This window comes from Psammomys obesus, unplaced genomic scaffold (assembly GCF_907164565.1).
Source record: "Psammomys obesus unplaced genomic scaffold, mPsaObe1.curated_primary_1811, whole genome shotgun sequence".
Classification (NCBI taxonomy): Eukaryota; Metazoa; Chordata; class Mammalia; order Rodentia; family Muridae; genus Psammomys; species Psammomys obesus.
Genome location: NW_026590699.1, coordinates 5,763,016 through 5,775,158, shown reverse-complemented (window position 1 = coordinate 5,775,158; position 12,143 = coordinate 5,763,016). Strand labels below are relative to the sequence as shown.

The following is a 12,143-nucleotide window of genomic DNA, read 5'->3' as shown; positions in this document are numbered from 1 at the left end:
GTGTGTGTGTGTGTGTGTGTGTGTGTGTGTGTGTGTGTGTGTGTGTGAAGGTGTCTGGCCAGCATGAAGTGTCCCCACCCCATTCCTACAGAGGCAGTCTCTGAACCACCATAGTTGACCCAAGAGAAGGAATGGATTGAATCGCAGCCAAAGTGGGACCAGGGTCCCCAAATAACAGGAGCTCTTTGTATACCTGGGTGAGCTTGCAAGACATAGGAAATCACCTTAAGGGTTCCAGGTCTACAGAGCAGCTAAGGCAGCATGTCAGGGCCAGGGAGAGAGCTCCCCCCGCCATCTGGGATGTGGCCGTGGCTCTCTAGCACATTGGGTGGCTGTCCTTGGCTCTGAGGAAGTTCATTGTGACTCAGAGCAAATGCAACAGGGTTCAATAGTGGACATTTGCTGTTTGCCATGTGGGCACAGCAGTCCTGGGCTCTGTTTACATTCTCTGTCTGTTCTGTGTTTGTTTTTTCTAATATATGGCAAGAAAATATGGCTAAGATTAGCCGTTGGGGAGCCAACCTGCCACCATAGAAACACCCACCCACCACGTGTGAAAGAACAGGAGGGCACGTGGTGGGGCAGTCACTCTCTGCTCTGGGGCCCTGGGTGGAGCCAGGCGTTTTCCCGTAGGCCTGGAGGCATATCTGATTCTGTGAAGCACCTCTATGTGAGCATGTGTGACACTCTTTTGTAAAGATTTACTTATTTTATTATGCATACAGTGTTCTGCCTGCATGCCAGAACAGGGCACCACATCTCATTAGAGATGGTCGTGAGCCACCATGTGGTTACTGGGAATTGAACTCAAGACCTCTGGAACAAGAAGCAGTGCTCTTAACCTCAGAGCCATCTCTCCAGCCTGTGGGTGACACTCTTAACCCAGAAAGGCATACTTATGGCAAGGGAGAAACAAGGTGAGAACCAGGTCATGTTCTCACTCTTGCTCACACTTGGACTCTGTGCCAGAGTTTTAGGGACTGGGCCTACTCCCCAGACAGCAAGAGCCAGCGCACCTGCAGCCACAGCTTGCGTTTAAAGAGCAGGATCACGTGTGCTGGTGTCAGGCCTGCTGGGGACAGTTGAGCTGAGCTCTTCTGGAAGAGTTGTCTCTCAGGAAGTCAAGGACAGAAAACAAAGATCCAGGTAATGGAGCCAACCAGAAGCTCTCCTGGCCTCTGCACTTCACTTGATGTGGAAATGGTGCAGCACTGGATGATGTCAGACAGGAAGCGATAGCCACCCTGTGAATTGCTTCCAGACTGCGCCAGTATCACAGCTACCCGGAAGGGGCTGTGTTCACATGGGAAGAGAATTTGAGAAAAGCAAACTATCTAACGATGAACTAGGAAGGAGAAATTTGACATAAACTCCTCAGGTCTAAGGAATGCTTTTCTTTGCTTGCTGTTCATTTATTCATTCACTTTTCTACTGCGGACTCCGGCCTTCCCCTTGTGTGTGCCCAGCCAGGCCCCACTCTGGTAGCGTGCAAAAACTGCCAAAAGTTTCTCCTTCTGTCTCTCCAATTGCATTTAAGCCATTTCCTCAAACAGAGTGCCACCTTCTCCTCAGAAGTCATTTGCCCACATTTACTGGGGACCATGACTGCCCAGGAGAATGTCTAGACTGAGGTCTAGGGCCAGGGCTGATTCCGAGCTGTGCTTGTCTGTAAGATGGCCCCTGGGGGCTGTGGCATATGTGCCGAGCTGCTGTCCACGGCTGCTTTCCTCTGACCTTCTAGAACTCTTCAGGGACTCACCCCTCCTCATCAATGAGGGTCTGGAGTCCTTGAACCCCAGGGCAATTGCCGGAAGCCAGTGCATCCTTTGGCAGGCTGAGTGCTGGACAAGTGCCTGAACTTGGGGAAGTGACATGGAACATGGTTGCCCAGTGGATCACACCCCTCCCCCGATCTTAAATGAAACAGTCTTTTAAGGGGAGGGGCACGTGATCTCCCCCAATACTTCACAGCCATCATAATGTGTTATATTGTGCATCAGGGTCACTCTTGCTGATAGCCAGGTGATCTCTGAAACCTGAGTTTTAAAAGCTCTGGCTATTAAAAGCACTGACTGCTGAGGTGTATCAAGCTCTAACAAGACAAAGGAAGATGCTTGCTCTCAACAATTGGTGTGTGCATCTCATAGGCCGTGCACAGAGATTAGACCAAGTACAAGTTCCTAACTGCCTGCAGCAGCAACGTTAGCTCTGCTTTCACCAGACACCAAGAAAGGTCCCCGGGCTGCAGACGGCAAGAGCTGTCTCAGTTGTCCTGAGGAAGCCCAGGGCCTCTCTGGTAAGATGGCAGATACTATCACCTGCTCTGCCTTTGGGGCCAGGATGAAGGAGGAGGGGCGGGGCCAGTCCTAATGTGGGAGACCGCCCTGGAGGGTTGTGTTGGCAGAGGGAAGAGGAGGACCTGAGATGGGCTGGGCGGGCAAGCAACTGAGTGAGGCGGTCACTTGTTAGTGTAGACACGGAGGCCGCAGGCACCGGCCACGGTGTGGCTGTGGCTCTGGATGGACCCAACATGTGGGCTCAATTCCAGTTCAGAACCCTGACTTACACAGGCCACATGGGGCTTTACACAGAGATGGGGTAGGAGATCTTTCAGGAACTGTAGAAACCTTGGATGCAGGGAGGGACAGAGGAGCTGTTGCTTAGGATCCACCAAGATTATCTTGTCATAGGTATACTAACAATGAAGAAAAGATGGGATTGTAATGGGGGGGTAAGAGAAGGAAGAGGACAGAGGGGAAGAAACTATCCTGGGAATGGAAAGTAAGACAGAATGCAGCCAGCTCAAGGAGTGGCACAAGTGTGATGGACACAGAATGAAGTCCAGGAAACGCCACCCTGCTGAGTCCTCATTGCAGCCAGTGAGGCTGGCTGTGCTATCTGAGAAGGGAGCCTCCTGTAGGTACGGCTGACATGAAGGACTACTCAGAGCCTTGCTGGTGGCTCTGAGGACCTAGGGCAAATGGCCTCAGACTCACCTCTCCACCACTCTTTCCCCTCCCCCTTGAATAGGGAAAAACTGAGGAGGGCTGGCTTGGGGGTGCACTAAGGCTGGATCCGGAGGTGCACAGTCTCCTGCTAGGGACACTGCTGCAGTCTCCCCAGGTCACCTCTCATGCCACTCTCCTCTGTTTTATCTTCTCCAAACAGCAGCACTGTCCATCTCTCCCAGGAGTGTTGCTGGGCCTGGGTGTCAGTGCTGGCTGCTGGGTGTGATGAGTCCTGGTTCACACACCCAGAGTATCATCCTCTTGATGTGGGAGTGGCTGCTGCCCTCCGCAGCATAGACAGGCTCACAGAGACACGTGGGGAATATGGCTGGTGCTGAGCAGGTGGGGACTTAGGCTATCAGTGCAGAGCCTGTGCTTTGTGAAGAATATGCATCGAAAATACAACACGGAGGAGTCTCGGTGGTGTCCGGCGTGAGCTTGGTGCCCACTAGGTACTTTTCCCCCTGCGCATCATGGCTGTTACCTCTCTGTTGGCTTCCGGTCTATCTAGGACGCTGTTGCCATCAAGCTCTAGCTTCCCTTCTGCCCTGTCCTCATTTGACCACTGTCTGATGCAAGCTGTGTCTGCCCTGGGTAGCCGTGAACAGTCCTGGCTAGATTCTGCCATGACGTTCTCAGTTCTGGGCTGCTTACCTGTGGAAGGTGCCCTCTGGCTGATGACCTATGTGGACAATTTCAACAGAGCAAGGAGTGAGTGAGATTGGGGCACAGAGGAACTGTGGTGTCAGCTAACCCGTCCCCTGCCCCAGGAGTGATAAGGCTCCAGCTGCTTTCCTGTCCTCCCCCCACACTGGTGCCCTGTCATCATCAGTGATGGAAATGGAGACCCAGGGGCAGGCATGACAGGCCCAGCCTCCAAGTGACTGTGGCAGCACGGACCACAGTGTCATCCCCTGGTCCCTTCTTCCACCTCTGTGCTGCACAGGCTGCAGAGTACCTCACATGGCTCCGTAAGAACATCCTCGCTCCCGGCTGTCACCATGGCCCAGTCACCCGCCTCATCTCTTCCCTAGCTCACCTGACTCTCTGGTCCCCAAGGTTAATGGAGCGTCTCACATGAGCGCTGCTCCGTAGTGAAGAGGAGGGTAGCCTCAGGGGGAAACACATTAGCTTAGAGGGGAACTGATAGTAGCCATGCAATTTGTAAAAATGATTTCTCTTATGAGTGTTTTGCCTGCATGTACATCTGTGTACCACGTCCATGCCTGGTGTCTGCAGAGGCCAGAAGTGGGCACTGGATCCCCTGGGACTAGAGTTACAGATGCTTGTGAGCCACTGTACTATGTGGGTGCTAGAAACTGAACCCCAGTTCTCTGAAGGAGCAGACAGTGCTCTTAACTGCTGAGCCATCGCTTCAGCCCTAATAAGAATGGGATTTTTTAAAATGCTGTCCTCCTGCTGGCAATGAGGGTCGCTTGTGCCAAGGGAGTGGCCACTGCACCCCCGCCCCATCCTCTGGCATCCTCCCTCCTCCATGCTCCTGCCCCTGTCCTCTCACCTTCCTGCCCCTTCCTTCCTGTATCTCCTCCCCAGTACCCTACCATCTGCCTCCTTCCTCCCTCCCGCTATCTTGCCTGTTCGGCATTTTCATCTCTCATCTCCCTGCTCACTAGCCCTCCCATCTCTCACTCCACTTTCCTACTCTGTGCCCTCTGGCACTCCTGCTCCTCCTCCCTCCCTCCCTCCCGGTCCTCCCCCACGTACCAGAGCACTGGAACCAGGCCAAAGAGCACCCGTTCCATGGTTTTCTCACACACAGCATGGTTGTTTTCAGCAGCTCCCGTCCTCCATCTCCTGATGCCCGCAGCCCCTCACCTCAGCCTTACCCCGGTGGATGGAGATCTGAGTGGCCTCAGGCAGCACTGGACCCAGGCTTCCAGCCACCTGCCCACAGCCCTCCACACAGGCAGGGCTGCTCTTCTGTCTGCACAGCTCTGCTGGCCTGGAATCCTGGGCCTCACCCTCCCTTGTGCCACCCCCACGAAACTTCCACACAGACCTTCAGGCACACCCTGGCAGCTGGGTGGAGCTGATCAGCTCTCACCATCCCAGGTATATCCAGGCAGCCAAAGGAAGCCGGCCTTGCTGGGTTCTGACCTGCAGCATGGACCACTCCCACGGGGCTGTGCAGCAGCTAAGCTCTCACCCCACTCACCCTGCAGCAGCAGCCGTGAGTCCTGTAGGACCGGGACCAGCGAACCCATCATGTCCTGAGTGGGGAGACCCAGGCAGAGCAACTCCCCGCTTCTCATCAACCTGGAGTCCAGAATTGCCTTCAGTAGTCTCAGGTGGGTCCTGAGACCGAGACCCCTTGGTCCTTTAGGGGACTTAGGAGGCTTCTGTGAACCACCCCAAATCCTGGCACCTGTGATTACAGGTGAGATTCAGCTTCCAGGCTTGGGATGGGGACAGGTTTAGGGGTACAGACTCTGACAGCACTGTCCAAGGAGTCTTGTCTGATGCCTGAGCAGAGGTATCCCCTGTCCTACCCCTGTTGTCCCTGTGGCCACAGGGCCTGGTGTTCCGGGAGCATCCTGAAAGGTAGGCATGACACACCCTCTGTGTCCTGGCTCCTGTGCCCTTTTATTTGACTTAGGTCCCACCTGTGTTTGCTCTCTGAGATGCGTATCTGTGCACAGCAGCCAACCTCACTGGATTGCTTGGACAGATGCAGCTGTTCATCAGAGGTGGCTCTCTGCCCACAGCATTGGCTCTGAGCCAATGACCTCACCCTTATCCAACAGAGCTACAGCTCCTGAAGCCCGGGGGTGAGAGATGGCTTGCCACCCTAAGCCCACTGGACCCTGGGTTTTGGCCTCTTCCAAGCTCAGGAGAAGCAAGGATCTTCCAAAGCTGCTGTTTTCCTGGGATTTGTGTATCTGGTGTCCTTGTTGGGTGTTCCTGTCTAGTTAATCAAGATGGGCATGGGTGGGCTTGCAACAATGGTGTCTCTTCTTCCAAAAGCTGATTCTGGGCCAGGTGTTGCATTTTTTCCAAGACTCTGGGTGTTTCCAGTCCTAACCTCAGTCCTGGGCCCTCCCTGCTTCCACCCCTGCCGTGTGTAAATACCACCTCCACACTCATTGATACTGCAGTAGTTACTTTCCATATTGCTGTGATGAAATATGCGACAAAAACAACCGAAGGGAGGGAGGGAGGAAAAGAGAGAGCGAGGAAGAAACGGAGGAAAAAAGAAAGGGAGGAGGAAGGAAAGAAAGGAGGGAGGAAGGGGTTATTTTGACTCCAGGGTAGCCTATCATGGTGAGAAAGGCCTGGCAGCAGGGTCTTGAGGCAGGGAGTCACTTACACCTGCAGTCGGGGAGCAGAGAGCAATGAACGCTGGTGCTGGGCTCCCTATTTCCCTTTTATTCGTCCTAGGACCCCCGCCATGGTGCAGACCCCTCGTTCAGGGTGGCTCTTCCCGTGGCAGTAACTCACTCTAGCTAGGAACTCCCACACAGACGTGCCCTGAGATTTGTCCCTTAGGGACCCTAGATCCTGCGCATTGGGAACAACCACCATCGCAGACGCTGTAAAACACAGAAATGAAAAGTGAAGGTCAGCTGAAGGTGAACAGAATTCCTTCCTTCCTCTACTGTTAAGCCTATAACTTGAAGGCATGGAGGTTCGCTCCTGCTACAGGAAGAAAAAAAAAAAAAAGCTTAAACCCATGAAAAACACTGGAAAGGGCTACACAAAAATGCAGTAAAACATAAAACCCAGTGCCATAATTATATTTCAAGGTCAGGAGGCTCAGCAGTGGAGACAGTGTGGAAAGCCACAGACGGATACGGATGGGAGGCTGGGGTGGAGGTCCCTGGGAAAATGGGTCCGGGCTGGTCTCAGAGGTTGAGCTGGGGCTTATTTCTAAGCTGGAGTTTGGAGTCAGACAGAAGGGATGCCAGGGAGACAGGTGCACCCCAGGAGGGCCTGAGCCTGTGTGCTCTGGCCTGGCCTTGGTGGTACTGATGGTTCGCAGGCTGCACCGCCATGCAGGAGTGAGGTTGGGGCTTCCTCCAATGTGTTTGGTGTCTCTGACTATGGTTCTGTTCCCGCACTGTCTCACTGAATGAAAAGCAGGCCTTTCGGGCTTTCTAGCTCCTCCCAGCAAGGGTCACAAAGCACCAGCTTTCCCTCTAGAACTCTGACTTCCATGCATTAGGATGTTTCTCCCTGCCGCACCCTGCTGTGTCTACAGTGTGTAGAGGACCTGGGGCCCTGATGACCTCAGGGCAGGGCTGCTCTGCCACTGAGGCAGGACAGAGCAGAAGGCAGACGCTCTGTCCTCTGACCCAGCTCGGCCCTCTGTGTGGAGACTTGGCCCTCCCAGCTCCCCTGGAGGTCAGGTTCGACTTGATGGCTGGAACCTGCCTCATTGGTCACACATGTCCCAGGCCATAGTTCTTTTGAGCTGGACCAGTCCACACCCATCATTTAAAGCATATGTTTAAAACGTGATACCTCTGGTCTGAAAGATGTGTCAACAGTTTCGGCCAAACACTGTTCTCACAGAAGGCTTGAGTTCAGTTAGCCACCATATCCGGTAGCTAACACCCGTGACGCCAGCCGTGAGGACTCAGCACCTCTGGCCTCCTCAGGAGCCTGCTCTCAAGTATACATCTCCACACACAGACACACATGCACACACATAACTGAAAATAAAGCAAATGGTTTAAAAACAGGATATTTTTAAGTTCTCTGTGCCAAATATTGAACTTTGGTTGGCAATGCTGTGCCTCCTCACATAAATAAGCCACCCCATCATGGGGAAGACTGGGCCTCCCATGCACCAGGGCCTGCTCTTCTGAATTCAGAACCAACAATCGCACTCCAGGCTTTAACCCAGTGGTTCTCAGCCTGTGGGTCTCGACCCCCTCAGGAGCAGGCTATCTGATATCCTGCCTATCGGCTATTTACAGCACAATTCATGATGGTAACAGAATTACAGTTATGAAGTAGCCACACAATGCGTTTATGACTGGGAATCACCATGACACGAGGAGCTGAAATAAATGATTGCAGCAGTGAAGACCACTGCAGGTGAATTGTGCGTGGAAGCCTCAGGAAGGCAGGCTCGCCCTCCCTCAGGAGGCTTGGCTGCCCCTCTCTGAGGCTCTTCTGCAGCATCCTCCTGATTCTTTAGTCCCTGCAGGGCCTGTGCCTTGACTTGTCAGTTTCCCTGTATGTGTTGTCAGTAGAGAAAGATGTCAAATTCTCTTTGCCTGTGTGTGTGCATGTGTGTGGCTGGAAACGAAACTCAGGGTCCTGGACATGGCAGGCTAGGGCTCTTCTCTCAGCAGAACCCTGCAGCATGCTGAATGGTATGTGTATCATGAGCAAACAACTCCCTTGCAGAGATCTCTGCCCTGATGGCAAAACACTGGGCCCCCACTGCCTGGGAAGTGTGGGCCAGGGTCACAGCATCGGCCTTTGGGTGTGGGTGTCCTTCCCGAACCTCTGATGGGGAAATGGACACGGAATGATGGCATCATGCTACCTAGTCTTTGGGAAGTGTGACAAACTCCCCACTGTGTGAGCCTGCAAGCTCACTGAGTCCTGGCTCAGCTGTACACGCTGAGTCCCTGAGCTCACTCAGCTGCTTCCCGGGCTGTGACCCTGCCTGGGTGGGCCTCCAGAGCAGCTGTCTCCGAGTGTTAGAAAGCCATCACAGACCAGGTCAGGCGCCATCCCACACTCTCTTCCCGTCGACAGTCTGCAGGGCTACCCAGACACCCAGACCTAGGTCTGGCCCTGCAGGCTGTCCAAGGGATTCTTTTGGCCTTGCTCCTTTCCTGCAGTCATGGACAAGGCTCTTGGAGCACGTCCCTGAATGTGCACATGCTAAGGAGCCTGCTTTCTGTCCACAGTGCTCATCATCGCTCGGGGGATTGGGGAGGAGCAGATGTCCTTCCTGGTGTGACGGCAGGTGCTGCAGGACCTGTCACAGAGCACTGTGCACGAGAGTGTGGGAGCACACGGTGCATGATTGCTGGCACCAGGGCGAAGCCCCAGTCACTGGTTGCCTGGGATTCATGTCATCCCCAAGCCTCTAAGGACCACGGGAAAGTGTGGAGGGGCCTCCCAGAGACATGGCGGCGGTGGCACGGGGGCTTTGTGCCTCCTGCTCGTACCCGGCTCTCTGAGACCTGGTCAATGTCTGATACGCATGTGCAGTGGACCCAGAGCGGAGGAAAGATGGGGACACTTACATGCCACACACTCGTGCTAACACAGTGGAACACAGGGAGTGATGGGCCCCACACGAGGAGTGGGCTCAGGAAAGGCGACCTCGGGGAAGGAGAAGAGTGTGGGTGGGGAAACAAGCCCAGTATCTGAGGTGTGCTTTCTTCCAGCTCTCGGAAATGTGGCCCACCGTGGGAAAACAGCTCAAGCCCAGGGGAAGCAGCATCCTTGTCTGGGCATCTGCTTCCCATAGAGCTGAAATGTGCCCATCTCGGTCCCCTGTGTTCCTAGGGCCTTAAAGGCAACAGGCACACAAGCACCTCTGTAATGGAGCACCACACCCTTCACTGTGGGTTCTCCCAAACTCTGTCGGCCTCTTTGAACAAAGGGTGGTTTCTGTGACCCGTGATACGGCTGTGCGCCATGGCTTCCTCTCGACCCAGAACGGAATTGGCGTCTCACCTGCTCCCTCCTGTGCACCGCCCGAATCGGGCTCTCCTTTTTGGTTGTTCACACAGAACACAGAATGTCTTGATTTACTTCTAGTACTTCCCAATCTTTGCAAGTGGCCATGAATCGGCTGCGCGTATGTACCTCAGGTGCAGTCTGCAGAAAAGGCCAGGAAGCTGGCGTTGGCACTGTAAGATGTCACTTTTATGTCACCTTGAGAGCATGGGCAGGGCTCATGAGCTGTGGCTTTAGGAAAGGGGGGGTGTTGTTCAAGTCAGGGGATAGATGGTGTCCTACAGGTCAGTCATTGAGCCTTCTGTAGTAAGCTGAAATGGTTAGCACCTGAACGAACAGACAAGTTTTCAGTGTAGTGAGTGAGCTTTTCTCCCCAAAGAGTAAAAGAAATCATGAAGCGAGTGGTTAGGGCCACGAGAACATCTTGAACCCTGACGCAGAACAGCAGCTAGCCATTCTCTGTCCACATCACAGCGGGCCTTGGAGGGCTCCCCACTCCCGCTTACATGTCGCTCCCTTGATGAACCAATGAGAGGAGCCAATGATGAGCCAGATGTCCTGCAGGCCTCTGGTCACTGTGCACACTTAACTTGTGACAAGCACGGGGCTGGGGACGCACAGAGCCTAAGGGGGAAGGGCAAGCAAGAAGGAGGAGCTCCATGGGCTTTGCCTCTGTCTCCACGCACCTCCCTGAGTCATGTAGCCCCTTCCCAGCAGAGGACAGCCCTAGAATTCCTCCCATCCCTGGGCTTAATAACAACTCCCTATGTAGGCAGCTTGCTCCTCACATCTAGTTTGCTTTCACTCCATATGTGTCCACTGCAGTGTGGGGACCCGAAATCACCCTGTGCCTTCACTGTCCTTGAGCTCACAGTAGGGGACCATGGACCTTCAGTTGCCTCGATGGGGGTGGACCTCGGCAACTTTGAACATGTCTCCACAAAACAGATGCATGTGGCGGAGTGTGCTCTCCTCTGCCTTGAGTTTGGGGGAGCTGGAAGTTGGACGAGGGAAAGAGTGCTTACCCGCTATGCCAAGAATGACACCTTGACCTGTACTGGCAGCCCAGCAGTTGTCTCTGTGGGCTGATGAAGCAAGGGTTTCCCTTTGAGAGTACAGACACTGATGGGGGAGGCTGAGGGAGATGAGGAGACTGACAGAATTCACCCAGCAGGTGACACTCACCTAGGACAGGGTCAGGGCAAGGGGAAGGAAGAGGGTGGATCCCAGACTAGGAAGCTGGCACATGTATTTACAGTATGGAGCGAGCTCCAGATAGAATGGCCGCCAGAGTCCAGATGAGGTTCCATTCTAATGGGGGCAGGACACCAGACACCTATAAAACAAACCCTATCGGGGTCAGCTCCCAGAGTGTGTGCCCAGTGCAAAGGCGAGAGGACGTGGGTAAAGGACATGAAGAATTGGGCATGGGCACCATTGGGGACCCCAACAGGGGTGAGAGGCTAGAGCTGCTGAGGTGATTTCAGACCCTGGTAGGGACTTGGGACAGAGAAATCATCGCATGGCTGCTGCACAGAGCAGCAGGCTCGGGGCGAGTGTGAGATTCGAGATTAACCACCTTCGCTCATCTCCACCAGGTGGCTGTGGGCACCAGGGCAGGGGTGATGACTGCTGTCCAGGAAGCCGGAAAAGCACCACATCACCAGCTTTGGTGCTAGAAAACTGAGGCTGCAGACTATAAACAATGAACCCGAGCTCCAGCTGGGCCTGGAGCCCGGGAGACCCCATTTCTGATCCCTTCTCTCCACCACCACATTGTCCACCCTCTGGAAAATGGGGGAGCCTGAGGGTTACAGCCTGTGGGGGATGGAGGGGGGCTGATGCCTCCCACCCAGGGCTGTCTGAACGGACAGGACCTGGCTGTGCTTGGGGCTCCTGTGGCTAAAGGCCAGCTCCCCGGGGCGATGTGGGTGGACCTGTGAGCCTGGACCTCTAAAGCTTAGGTCCCTGTGCCCGGCTGTCCCTGTGGATAGAACCTGACTGAGGTAGGGCCCCTGCAGGGAGGGTCCAGACAAACAACAAGGCGCCTGACTCTGCAGCCAGCGGGACTCAGCTGCTGCCAGGCTCTCAACAGTTAATCATCTGCAGCAGGATAAGTGAGCTGATTCTAGCTCCTTAATCAGGACATCGAATCCGAGGCCCTGCAAGGAGCTGGAGCAGCCTCTGCCGCTGCAGCCCTCCTCACCCATAGGCCAGCATTGCGCAGCAAAGCCAGGGAGTCATAGTGTGCCCCCTTGGCAGCCCAAGATGGAGCTCTGCTGGCTTCCTTTGTGTGCCCCAGGCCGGCTTGCCAGCGAACAGGTCCTCGGTTCCTGACCAGTGGTGAGGGTGTCAGCATGACTTTGAGCCTCATCTCCCTGCTGTCCCAGGACGTCACAGCCCTGTGGCTCCTGCTGAAGACAAGTGCAGGTGCGTCGGGCTCTGCCGGGTCCCCATTTCCCCAGG

General features: G+C 54.6%; 1 protein-coding gene across 10 annotated transcripts in view; it reads left to right on the top strand.

Annotated features, from left to right (window-relative positions):
- The window catches only part of Mcf2l (MCF.2 cell line derived transforming sequence like), a 139,259-nt gene that overhangs the window by 60,326 nt on the left and 66,790 nt on the right, over positions 1-12,143 (top strand). For 2 of the 10 annotated variants that reach the window (XM_055608498.1, XM_055608504.1), the window contains exon 1: positions 11,848-12,107. The exons of the other annotated variants lie outside the window; for them this stretch is intronic. In XM_055608498.1, the coding sequence (XP_055464473.1) occupies positions 12,035-12,107 (73 nt within the window). In that variant the 5' untranslated portion in view covers positions 11,848-12,034. Of the gene's footprint in view, positions 1-11,847; positions 12,108-12,143 lie in introns of those variants that run through there. 10 annotated transcript variants of the gene reach the window in all.